General features: G+C 47.1%; 1 protein-coding gene across 1 annotated transcript in view; it reads right to left on the bottom strand.

Moving 5' to 3' along the window:
* Positions 1-1941: 1941 nt before the first annotated feature.
* The window catches only part of RGS8 (regulator of G protein signaling 8), a 22062-nt gene continuing 10851 nt past the window's right edge, over positions 1942-13152 (bottom strand). Inside the window, exons 4-5 of the mRNA XM_024732537.1 lie at positions 3286-3452; positions 1942-2124 (exon numbers count right to left, since the gene is read on the bottom strand). Of these exons, the coding sequence (XP_024588305.1) occupies positions 1942-2124; positions 3286-3452 (350 nt within the window). The remainder of the gene's footprint in view (positions 2125-3285; positions 3453-13152) is intronic.

Below are 13152 nucleotides of genomic sequence, written 5' to 3'. Positions count from 1 at the left end.
TAAACAACATTGAAAATACCCTGTTCTGGAATTTGATCATTAAAGTAATGCTAGCAGCTTAAACTAAGGATGGTTTTTCACCAGTGGGGGCGGGGGAATACTACCTGACCTAACTAGGAACACCCACATGAGGCTGCAGAGTTCTTGAACTTGAAATTCCGCAGGTCTCTTCAGGAGGCCTGTGTTCTCTCTCTCCTCGATGGTTCGTACAGACACGTCAGCTCTCACTAACAGATACTCACAGATACACGGCGGGGCAGCGGACCCTAACAGCCCGTGGGACTCAAGAGCCTTCTTGGCTTTGTCTAGCTGCAGCCAAGGAAGGAAGAGATTCATAAAGTTACTGGACAGAAATGCAAGCCCTGGAACACCCGCACATCTGAAAAGGCTCATCCCCGCTACACGGGGAGACTGCTTCAGCCCAATTTTCAATCACCTGCATTCCAGAGCTTACACCTAATCGTGTACTGTTTCGTTTAGTCAAGCTGAAAGTTTCGGAGATCTGCAGTGAATCCAAATCCATCGGCTGTGAGTTACCCCAATAGTACCTCCAGCACGTTCTCTGTGATTCAGTCCACCCAGGGACCAGCCTCTCCCAGGCTCCTCTTCCACATTCTGGTCTCTCTGCTGAGGATTCATCTCCTCAGCACTGCAGTCTTGGGCCAAAGTCAGCTTTTTCCCGGACAGCTGGAGTAAGTTTCCTGTGTCTTGCTCATCCTCCAGGGAAAAGTTTCCTGATGTATTTCCAAAAGCAGCACCGGGATACCATGAAGATGTCTTAGGAAGGTTCTCTACAACCAGATGTTCACAGTGATCTTCTTAGCCTCACCTCCTGTTCCACGTTCAATCCCAAAAAGTCAAGAAGGAAGCTGTTGATCAAGATGGCCCTCACGAGAGGAACCTTTCTAAAAAAGCATGCTCCCAGGAAGCAAGCTGGAAAGAGAATTACAGCCTAAGTTCCCATTCTCCCCCATCGGAATTACATGACCTGCATGAAGGGGGGAAGAGGGAGAGACAGGAAAAGTATTAGGCACTGTGAGAGCTGTCCATGCTAAGGGAATTCACCTCCCTTTACCAAGCCATCCATCGTTCTAAGAGATCAGTGATGTGTGATACCACAGGGAGGTGAGGGCAGAGAATACATTAAGCAACAGAGAGGTTATATGGTGGCCCACTGCACAAAAATCTACTGGTGCTACATTCCCTGCTCATTCAACTTCGGGAAAACTTCTTGGTAGAACTGAGGAAGATTTGCAAGCTGTCTCTTTCTCAATAGCAGTTCCACATCAGAAGTGGTGAAGGACATCTCCCAAGAAGACCCTTTCTGGAATTGCAAGGGTATGGGAGTCTTGTGAATCTCCAACTCCATGGAGTGTGCCCCTTCTCTCAGAGGCCACCTATCAGTGACAGTGCTAGAAACCTGGGATTCCACCGAGACCTCTCTCCTAAACCGTGAGGTCCCAGCACGCGGGACCGGCTATTACATTGTGATGGCAAATCACAAACGTGAGCCAGAGTCTTCTAGCTCTTCCTCCCAAGAGTATAGGACAAGTTAGAGAGTCGAGAGTCCTAACTGAGGAGGGTGTGGAAGTGGTGGAAATTGCATTTGCATTATTTACAGATTAGCCCAGCATGGCATATCTGCCTTCTCAGTGGAGATGACCCAAGGCATTATGGAGGGCAAGTTGCCGACGACCCAGAGAAGGGTGACAGCGACAAGGTGCTACCACTAACCAAAACACAAACATGGGTTAATGGAATAGAGTCCGAGCTCTGGTGGCTGGATCATACTTTGGAATGGCCCTTCATCCCTTCCTCACTCCCGGGCTCCCAACCTAAATGCCACTGCTTTTGAACACCTATGACATTTCACATTAGAATATGGTCTTGGCAGCAAGGGGAGGGGAAAGCCGGTGATCTCCAAGAGTCCCCATCTGAGGTCTAACTGAGCCGCCTCTGGCTCTGGGACAGCAAATCTAAGTACATTTTGGACCTCAGGAACCGGGGGTAAGAGTCTTTCTCCATGAGACTGTGTACTTTTCCCTGGGCTTGGTCAAAGCAAGTCAGGGATGGTTCCTGCATGTTCTTCCTTGTGGCTTCTCGGGTCTGGAAGTCTATGTTTACCTGGAGACACAAACAGAGAGCACGGTCACAGGCCCTCAAGGGCCAATTATTATATTAATAATTATTAATAAACTGCTTTCCTGAAGGTCATCCCTTTTGATCCCAGGATGAATCCTGTGAGGTCTGAAGACCAGATATTCTTCGTCCCAATTTATAGATAAAGATACTGAAGAAAAGGGGTATGAAAAAGCTGGTCTAATTTACTCTGGAAAGTTAGTAACAGCCAAGGCAAGACCCCAAATTACTCAACTCTTAATCCATGGGTCTTTGCAATGTCAGGCAGAGTTAAACCAGAGACAAGCATGAATGTGGGTTCCCTAAAGTAAGCTTGCTCTTTTGTCCTTTCTCAGCTGCTAAGGAAACAAATACCCCAGGGAGAAAGGCTATGTTTAGAATGTACATCTCTGTTCCAACCCTGTGTATAAGGAGCCTGCAGCTTTCTGGCCACTGGCCAAAGACCTCCTACATCCCAAGTCAAAGCATAATTGAAGAATTTTAGGTATAGAATGCACCTAAACTCATAGACAACAAATATTTGTCTCCTATAAAACTCTCCCAGGTAAAACTCTGTTTTATAACTCAGAATAGCAGTACATAGAAATTCATATTATTATTATAAGTAATTATAATAAATGATCCTAAAATAATATAAATGACTATAATTACTCATTAATAAGCAGTGACAAATATTGAATAGGTGTTTGACTCCTAATACTCAGAGTGGTCTTGAAAGGTGATATTATAGCCTTTTACATTGGGGAAAATGTGATACAGAGAGACCAGGTAACTTGACCAAGATCATACAACGAGTAAGTAGTGGAGCTGATATTGGAACAAGATTCCAAAGTACATGCCCATTCCATGCTGCGTTCCACTAGGAAAACTAACATGGATTTACTGGCGTCTGTCTTGCAGAATCCCTATTAGAGACACAGTTCCTGCTGGACATGTTTAACTGACAGACAGCTAAAATACTCCCAATAGAGTTCCTTTTTATAGAATCCTTGGGCTCTGCACCTTAAAAGGGATCCCTTTTGTATCCAGAGCCATCAGAGCAGTGAGGTTCATATCAGAAGAAAGTCCCCATCAAACCTGGCTCAAACCCCAGCAAGGAGAGAGAGCAATGGATGGGGGTCTGACAAGACCCCACTGCCAACACACCTCCCGCGGAGCCTGCACATCCACAAACTCTTCAAAGATCCTATGGGCCTTGGAGACCAGTTTTGCAGTTGACCTGGTCTTCTTGAACTCCTCACAGGCCAACCAGAACTCCAGGTTCTCTTCACTGAACTCCGTCTTCAGGAAGGCGCGGAACGCAGCCACCCCATCTGTGGACGTGGAGGGAAGTGGAAAGGAAGGGAAATAGGAAGAGGCTTAAGTCCAAGAACTGTAGAAGAAAGAAAGGAAGTCGTAACACAAGAGTGGCCCTGATTGTCCAGCCCTCACTGCTCTCCTCCACATCCTCTTGAAGACTCCATTCTCTTAAACACACAGGTACCGTCAGAGGCAAGCCATGCTTTTCATTCAAGGATCATAGTGATATTCTGGAGAAATGTTTAGGAAGCCATAGGAATAATGACTATGGGAAGGCCTGGTCGCTTCTAATCAGCCCTGGGTGGTGACTGCCTGTCCCCTAATGCAGAGTTGGCTGTCCCCTGGGTCTACTGGTGAGCCTGTGTTTCTAATGAGGCCAAAGTAATATACGTAATCCATTCCCTGCACCAATCCAAGTCAACCAACCTGAAAAAACAATCTGTCACAAGACAAACTGATGGGGGGGTGGGTGGGGGGGGGGAGTGAATGCCTCAGGGCAAATCCTTCACTATTATCAGAAAAATGTCTGAAAGTAAACACCCACTGAAATGCAGTCTGTAAAACCATTCTGTTATATGGAAGGGGTTCTCAGCCTCTTTTAAAAAACTTTTGAGGCCCCATAGTTTAATGATTAATTCCATGGATGCCTTGTTTTAAAAGATCTTGCCTATCAAATTATACATTTTAATTAAGATGAATTATAATTTTTCTACTAAACGAGTTAACGATAAACATAGCCTTGCATTTTTCTTAATCAATGTCACGCATACTGCCAAACAGAGCTTCCGATCGGAATGAGTAGTGCTATCACATAGATTTGGAAAGGGAAACAGCATTCATTGATAGCCTATGTATTCAGCTGATGTTTTTTATATTAAAATAGTCTTGATAAATTATCTTAACCTTTAACGCATGCTCCTCAAATCAAATAAGAGCTCTAGCTTTCTAGCAACTGTCCTCAGAGGAAGGACAGATACAGCCTAAAATAAAGGAGTGACTGCATTGGTTAAAAATGACTCTGGCTGGGGGCTTCCCTGGTGGTGCAGTAGTTTAAAATCCACCTGCCAATGCAGGGGACACGGGTTCGAGCTCTGGTCCAGGAAGATCCCACATGCCGTGGAGCAACTAAGCTGGTGCACCATAACTACTGAGCCTGCACTCTAGAGCCCACGAGCCACAACTACTGAGCCCACATGCCACAACTACTGAAGCCCGCGTACCTAGAGCCCGTGCTCCGTAACAAGAGAAGCCACGACAATGAGAAGCCCGTGTGCGGCAACGAAGACCCAACACAGCCAAAAATAATAAATAAATAAAATTAATTAATTTTAAAAAAAGACTCTGGCTATAATGTTTTATTTCTTTTCTAAAATTTACTAGAAGGACAATATGTTAACAGTTCTTTATTCTGGGTGATGGACTCCCCTGAGCATCGAAGGTCCATCCATAGGTGCTAGGCCCGGGCACTGTCCACCATCATTCCATGGACTGATGGCGCCATGTGGTTGACATATTTAACTGTTTGTTTTTACTTTTCTGAAACATTTTTATTTCTCCTAATTAAAAAGTCATTGTTTATCTTTCAAAATAGACATCGTAATGTCCACACTAGAACCATAGTTATAAAAGTCAAGACTTTTAATTGTAAGAGCCAGGAACTTGGGAGAGAAAAGGGTGTTGATGAAAATCCCAAAGCTAAACCCTAAATCACAAAGAAATCTAAGTTTGGAGGCCTGAGCTTAAAGTGTTTAACAAAAGTAGGGGTGGCCATGAAATTTATCACCCCAGCCAGGACATTTCTGGGAGTCAAGGGGGCCACTTCTGTTAATTACACAGGGACAACAGACGTAAACCATGACCACCATAGGCAAAACCCAGGACACTTGGTCACCTTAACAGTAAGACAAGGAGTCAGGAGAAAGCAGAATATGATATAAGGTTGTTTCCCATCAGGCAGGTTGGAAATAAAACCGTCCCTGTGCCAGGCAGGAGGAGAGTAACACAGTTTAGACTCTTACGAAAGGTCTGCTCAGTGCCCCACTGCCCCTCCTTCCTGCACTGGGTTCAAAACACTGAGAGGAGGGCACAGAAATCCAAGATAAATTAAGAATCAAAGTGAGTGTGAAGCAGTGGCGTGGCACTAATTAGGCAGAGAGATGTTCTGAAAAGCATTCATTCAATTCAACAATTAAAAAAGAACAAACTACTCATAAACAAAGTACTGTTCAAAATCTTAGGATACATCAGAGAACAAATCATAAAATCGCTGTCCATAAAATCCCTCGTGGGTGCTCTTTTTGCCATGTCTTGTCTCCTCCAAGTTCTCATAGAGGAGCTCTAGAAGTTTCCTCAGGCTCTAAAAGAACAGGGGTTTGAGAGCTAGCATGCCCGTCAGAGGCTACAGGCAGAGGTGGGAGGGAAAACCACCTGCAGCTGCGGAAGCCTCTGAGGAGACTCAGTGCCCTGGAGAGCCAAGGGGCGTGGGCGGGGCTGCTTCCGCAAGGTGGCCTCGGAGCAATGACCGATCCACAGGTGACAAGAGCCAGGGACACGATCCATGACACAGGGAGGACACGGGCCAGAGGCCCTCCCCTGCTGCCTTCCCACTGCACTCAGGGTGTGGGAAGAAAAAGGCACGGGGCTGGGGGAACCCTAAAACACTATGCGTTTATCTAAAGGGGCAAATGTAAAGTGACTCAGAAGAGTGACTCTGAAGAGCCTGTTGTTTTTAAACCTGAATTGAAAACTTTGTTTGCTGTTTGTGTTAGATTGTGTTGTGCTTTCCATCAGGCAAAAATGGGTGCTTGTGAGCAAGCTGAGATGGAGAAAATTACCTCTCTGCCTTCCTCGATGCTATTACTGAGGATCACCCTGCTAGGGAAAGTGTGTGGCCTCACCCTACCCAAGGTACAGACATTATCTCCTTGCAGCAGATCTCAGCTTTGCTGGGTCTTTGTGTGGATTAAAGGAGATAACACCTGCAGAGTATCCTCAGGAACGTTGCTTTACTTCTTCCCACTTTATAGATGAGGAAAACATGCTTAGAGAAGTGGATTGGCTGAGTTCACACAAGTAATAATATGCAGCATTTAAAAACGTAAGATAGGGCTTCCCTGGTGGCACAGTGGTTGAGAGTCCGCCTGCCGATGCAGGGGACACGGGTTCGTGCCCCGGTGCGGGAAGATCCCACATGCCGCGGAGCAGCTGGGCCCGTGAGCCATGGCCGCTGAGCCTGCGCGTCCGGAGCCTGTGCTCCGCAACGGGAGAAGCCACAACAGTGAGAGGCCCGCGTACCGCAAAAAACAAACAAACAAACAAAAAACCAAAAGATAGCCTAACTACCAATCCAACACAGCAGTAAGGCCATCTCCACTCATTCATTCATTCATTCACCCATTATGTGACCCAGGCATTCTGCTAGGAGCCTGGGCACAAAGCACAGGCACAACTAAGTGCTCACAGAACTTTCAGTAAAAGAGCAATTTGAGCCAAGATAACATAATTATGGTAATTATGGTATAGATGATAAGTGATATGCTAGGGAAAGCGTAGGTGGCTGTGAAAGTACCCGGGGTGGGGGGCGCCTGAGCCAGAGCTGAGGAGGAGAGGTAAGTCTTATAGGAGGAAGAAGCTTCTAGGCTGAGATGTGAAGCTGAGGAGAAGGAAGCTAAGTGAAAAAGGAAGGGAAAGAGGAAGAAGAGACTTGCAGAAAGGGGGAACCACAGGCACGGAGGCCTACAATTAAGAAAGGTTTATTTGAGTAACCAGAAATAGTTTAGTAAGACTAGTGTTTAATAATAATAACAATAATGCTAAAATTATTGAGCCTACCTGTAGGATAGACATACACCAAGAGGCCTGTGAAAGAGCCAGAGACAGAGGGATAACACAGCATTCCAAAAGGCCAGGGAACGGAACATTTCAGGTAGGAAGTGGCCACTGTGTCCAGCGCTACCCAGAGGTCACAAGATAGATACGGTCTGAGAAGCGGTGGTCTTTAGACTCGGCGACAAGGTTCCGCAACCACTGGCAAGAATAGTCTTCGTGGTGTGATGAGATCCCTAGTCATATTGTGGTAAGTATAGTGGGGAATGAGGGGGGAAGATGTTGAAACAATGAATTCAGATGCCTCTTGCAAGAAGGGGAGTAGAGAGATCAGACAGCACAGCTGGAGGGAAACAAGAAGTCAGGAAAGTGGTCTGGGGTGGGTGTGTGTGTGTGTGTGTGTGTGTGTGTGTGTCGTGGGGTTTTTGTAAGATAGCCTTGGGTATGATTAAACGTTGATCTGGCCAGAAAAGACTTGTTGAGCTGGAGGAGTTGAAGTTAACGAAAAGAAAGTTTCATTGATAATATGTTGCCTCCAGGAAGGTAGGAGAAATAGGCCTGAGAACAGCGTTGTGATGGAGAAAAAGAGGAAAGGCTGCGTGTAGATGCAGGAAAGTTTCTAGTGTGGGTGCAGGATGTTGAAGGAGTTCCCATCTGATATTAGCTGGAGAAAGTGGTAGGAAATGGAAATGATACAGTTTTTATTTATTTGTTTAGGATCTGGGGCAGGGAGTTTTATTTATTTACTATATGCCATGATTTTTGCTGGAGATTTTACAAACAGCAGCTCAATTTATTTTCACAGCAACTCTGATCCATAGATAGCACAAATGATCCACTCTCATTTTCCACAGGAAGAAACTAAAACTTACGAAGTCAGATAAATTTTCCAGTCCACAGCTGGCAAGAACAGCCAAGTTTCCCTACTGTCCATATGACTCTGAAGCAAGATCTTTCCAGGTGTGTTTGCAAGCAGAAGGGAAAGAGCAAGGGAAGAGAGCAATTAAAGGGGCAAAAGAATAGTATCTGTTAAAGGTAGATTCTAAAGAAGGAAAGGGTTCAAGAAGAAGTGGATGAACTTGACTTCCTGAAAGTCAGAAGTAGAGAAAGAGGGCTTCCCTGGTGGTGCAGTGGTTGACAGTCCGCCTGCCGATGCAGGGGACACGGGTTCATGCCCCGGTCCAGGAGGATCCCACATGCCGCGGAGAGGCTGGGCCCGTGAGCCATGGCCGCTGAGCCTGCATGTCCGGAGCCTGTGCTCCACAACAGGAAAGGCCACAACAGTGAGAGGCCCGCGCACCGCAAAAAAAAAAAAAAAAAAAAAAAAAAAAAAGTAGAGAAAGAGAGGGGGGCGGATGGAGATAGAGAGAAATGGTCCAGGAAGGGACATATTTGAGATGCATCACGGTTGAACAGCTTTGATCTTCTTTATTAATTTGGGATGAAGGCCCTGCAGGTAGTCTGCCTCCACGTGCCAGATGTTGGAGATACAGTAGAATCAAATCATATAAAGTCACCACCTCACAGAACTTGCAAGCTAGTCTAGTGTAACAAACATTAAGCAATCATTTAAAATAATTAATTGAATAATTACAAATGTAGTATGTACTGTGGTGGGGACACCTATGACAGTGAAAAGAGTCTGGGAACAGATACTCTGGAAAAAAGAATAGGACCCTGGTAGGAAATAGGCAAACCATTATGAAGACCTAGATTTCGGTTCCTGGAGAGTGTTACGATGCACCAGGAAAGGAGCAAGACCTTTTAGCTTTGGGGTGTGCCCGTCATTCAAAGACAGGAGCATAGGGACTTCCCTGCTGGCACAGTGGTTAAGAATCTGCCTGCCAATGCAGGTGACACGGGTTCAATCCCCGGTCCAGGAAGATCCCACATGCCACAGAGCAACTAAGCCCATGTGCCACAACTATTGAGCCTGCACTCTAGAGCCCGCGAGCCACAACTACTGAGCCCACGTGCCACAACTACTGAAGCCCGCGCACCTAGAGGCTGTGTTCCAAAACAAGAGAAGCCACTGCAATGAGACGCCCAGGCAGTGCAAGGAAGAGTAGCCCCCGCTCACCACAACTAGAGAAAGCCCATGCGCAGCAATGAAGACCCAATACAGCCAAAAATAAATAAATTAAAAAAAAAAAAAGACAGGAGCATCAGCTCCAGGCTGGCAAATGGAACCTGGAGAGCAGGAAGGCACCAGCAGTTGGGACACTAAAAAAGGAAGAGGCCAAGCTGGAGGTAAAGAAAAGTTGAAGTTAGAGAAGGCATTTTTAAAATAACCACTGCAAATAGGTATTGAGCACTCACTTGGGGCCAGGTGCAGCACCAAATGCATTGTGAACCTCGTGGCAAATCTACAGCATAGGTCCTGATAGTTTCACCATTTCGCAGTAGAGAAAAATGAAACTTAGAGAAGTTAAATAGCTTGCCAATGGTCACACAGTTAGCAAGTAGCAAGGATGCCAAGCTGCAGAGCCAGCATTCTTTTTTTCTTTTTACATCTTTATTGGAGTATAATTGCTTTACAATGGTGTGTTAGCTTCTGCTTTATAACAAAGTGAATCAGTTATACATATACATATATTCCCATATCTCTTCCCTCTTGCGTCTCCCTCTCTCCCACCCTCCCTATCCCACCCCTCTAGGTGGTCACAAAGCACGGAGCTGATCTCCCTGTGCTATGCGGCTGCTTCCCACTAGCTATCTATTTTACGTTTGGTAGTGTATATATGTCCATGCCACTCTCTCGCTTTGTCACAGCTTACCCTTCCCCCTCCCCATATCCTCAAGTCCATTCTCTAGGAGGTCTGTGTCTTTATTCCTGTCTTACCCCTAGGTTCTTCAGGACATTTTTTTTTCTTAAATTCCACATATATGTGTTAGCATACGGTATTTGTCTTTCTCTTTCTGACTTACTTCACTCTGTATGACAGACTCTAGGTCTTATCCACCTCATTACAAATAACTCAATTTCGTTTCTTTTTATGGCTGAGTAATATTCCATTGTATATATGTGCCACATCTTCTTTATCCATTCATCCGATGACGGACACTTAAGTTGTTTCCATCTCCGGGCTATTGTAAATAGAGCTGCAATGAACATTTTGGTACATGACTGTTTGAATTATGGTTTTCTCAGGGTACATGCCCAGTAGTGGGATTAGAGCCAGCATTCTTATGTGAGACAGTGGTCCACTCTCCAGCTCTGCACAACGGTGGGGCCCGAGGGACGCCTGCGCCAGTGATGACTGGAGAGCCGGGGAGGGAGAGCCATTGCGCAGCACAAGACAAGGAGGCCTCAAGCAACAACACAAGAGTGACGACATTTCCAGGAATGAGGGCGACAGATGAGTTGGGGAGGAAATGAAAAAAGTCACCGAGGGAGGCAGAGGAGTATCGGAGAGTAGAACAACATAGAGAGAAGAATGGGCATGGGCAGTAGCACCCAACTGAATTACAGCAGCTCAGACTGACTCAGTGGGGATGGAGATTTGGAGTAAAATGTGTGGTGAGCTCATACTCAGATTGCAATTGTCTGGCAGCTCCGTTGAGGCAGCCTACTGACCCTGCCCATCCCGCCTGGGACAGGAGCACCACTGTCTCACCCAGAAGCACCAGTTCTGATCACAGGCAGGCTGCCCATAATTAGCACATTCAACCTCACTGAGTCTCAGCATCGTCATCTGGAAAGTGAGGGTGGTGGATCTCATGAACTCTCCCAGGTAGGGTTAGCGCTCTGCTCTGTGCCCCCATCACAACCTTGATGTGTCTGCGTCACACACAGCTCTCAGACGATGGTTTTCCATCCTCTTCCTCACATTATACATCATGGACTTACCCCAGGCCAAGTTCTATCCAATCTACATATCAACTCACGTAACCCTTACACCAACCCTATTATCAAGGCAGAGGCTCTGGAGTCAGACGGCCTGCGTTTGAATCCTGTGTGACCTGGGGAAAACACCTTAACATCTCAAAGCCCGAGGCTTTCTCACCTTGGAGAGTTTAAGTGAAACGTCTGTGGTCCCTTAGACAGTAAGGGGTGGGAGGTGGATTTACACACACATCTACGCGACTTCAGAGCCCACTCCGCCTGTCTCTCCTCTGGTGACCATTGGCAGACCCCATGTTATCGCTTCCTCTAAAGGAGGGGTGGGCAATAACCCCAAATCAGACAGTATGCTGAAATTACGCCACAGCAGGGCAAACACACCATTTGGCTCACAGAGCTGAGATTCTCCGGCAGGACGACACCTGCCATCACCTCCTCTGTGGCGACAATGGAGGCCATTAGGTACCACTCATAACCTGGAATCTGTCTAAACTCTCTTCTTTTCCCGCAGCTCTGATACCCACCCTACGTGTCCCTCCTAGGATGCAGGGGCACCTCAGAGAGCAGGCAGGCATACTCCCCAACCCTGGCCCGGGGACACTCAAAGCACAGCTGAGTGACCTTGTAAAGGTGCATCCGGTCACCGGCAGCCTTGATCCAAACTGTGTTTGCCTGCATTTCCAGGGCAGGTTTCAGAGGGAGTGGGAGGGCAAACAAAGCAAAATGTAGGACTTGAAATTTACCAGGATTTCAAGGGAAGAGCTTGAGGAGAGACGAGGAAGGAGGGGAGAAAGGCCTAGGAGGGTCTGGACCCGAGAAGCAGCATCGCAGCAAAGACGCACTGAAAACCTCATGGAGGCCTGCGCAGACCGTGGGGATCACAGCCCTCCTCCTCTGCTTGCCCTCCCCTCTCAGCCCCTCCCCCCATCCTTTCATATTCCCAGGGCCGGCTCTGAGCAACGCAGGGTGGAGGGTCACTGTGCAAAGAAAACTTCATCCCGGAACAATGGAAGTGAGATGGGGTGGGAGCCCCCCTCCACCGCCCCATGGCTGCAGGAGCCCCTCCCCTGCCCCAGAGCAGATGGCCGCAGCGGGCCTCTGTGTACAGACCACTTGTCCCCAACCTGGCCCAACTTTCCTGCTCATGTGACCTAGCAAAGGAATTGTATGAGGCTACAGCAGGATTCCTTCTTCCCATCTACATCTTTTCCTCCCCCTTCTATCGCCTCCCACCTCCTCCCAGCAAGCCTTTTGTCTGGTCCTCTCCCTAAACTCCTCAGCATCTTTCCCCGCTCTTCTCCCTTTTCTTCTGTCCTCCGTCCCTTTTCACTCCTCCTTCCATGTTTCCCCTTCTCTCCACCAGGACCCTCTCCTTCCCTTCTGCTTGTCCATAAACTGTAGTTGGTTAAAATGCAGGATGCCGGTTCATCTCTGAAAGGCTCATGAGCATCTACTGGCATCTCTCAGAGTGAGCTGCTTTGTTAGCTGTGCTTCCTTTGCCCACACCTGCCAGGCACCATCCACCGCCCCCCTTACCCACTCACCCCCCTGGGGTATCCCAGACTCAGATCCCTCCCCAATACTCAGAGAAGTAGAGTCCCCCCTCCACCACCCCGACAGATTCCAGGCTGCTGGAGAGTGATTTCTCTCTGACCCCTGAAACTATTCTGCCTGGGACTGTGTCCTGGCTCTGTGTGACCTTGAGCAAGATGCTTAAGCTCTCTGTGCCTCAGTTCTCTCCTCTGTGGAATGCAGATGCTAACAGTACTTCCCCCATGGGGCCATGGGGATGAGGTGAGTTAATACACGTAAACAGCATGCAGAGCCTGACGCTAAGACGGTGATTGCTCCACATGTGTTTGTGATAATCATTCCTGTACGTTGCTGGCTTAAGGAATCATTGGACAGAAATAACCTGCCTAATACCAAAACACGACCCTGGTAACTTAAAGATGATGGGTGAGAAACAGTTCAGGAGAATGAGAGAGAAACAGGAGGATCTGCCTTTTTTTTTTTTTTTTTTTTTTTTTTTTTTTTTTTCCCTT

The sequence above is a fragment of the Neophocaena asiaeorientalis genome, unplaced genomic scaffold (genome assembly GCF_003031525.2).
Source record: "Neophocaena asiaeorientalis asiaeorientalis breed wild unplaced genomic scaffold, Neophocaena_asiaeorientalis_V1.1 scaffold119, whole genome shotgun sequence".
Lineage (NCBI taxonomy): Eukaryota > Metazoa > Chordata > Mammalia > Artiodactyla > Phocoenidae > Neophocaena > Neophocaena asiaeorientalis.
Note: the sequence above shows the minus strand (reverse complement) of the source record. Positions and strands in the feature narration are given on the sequence as shown.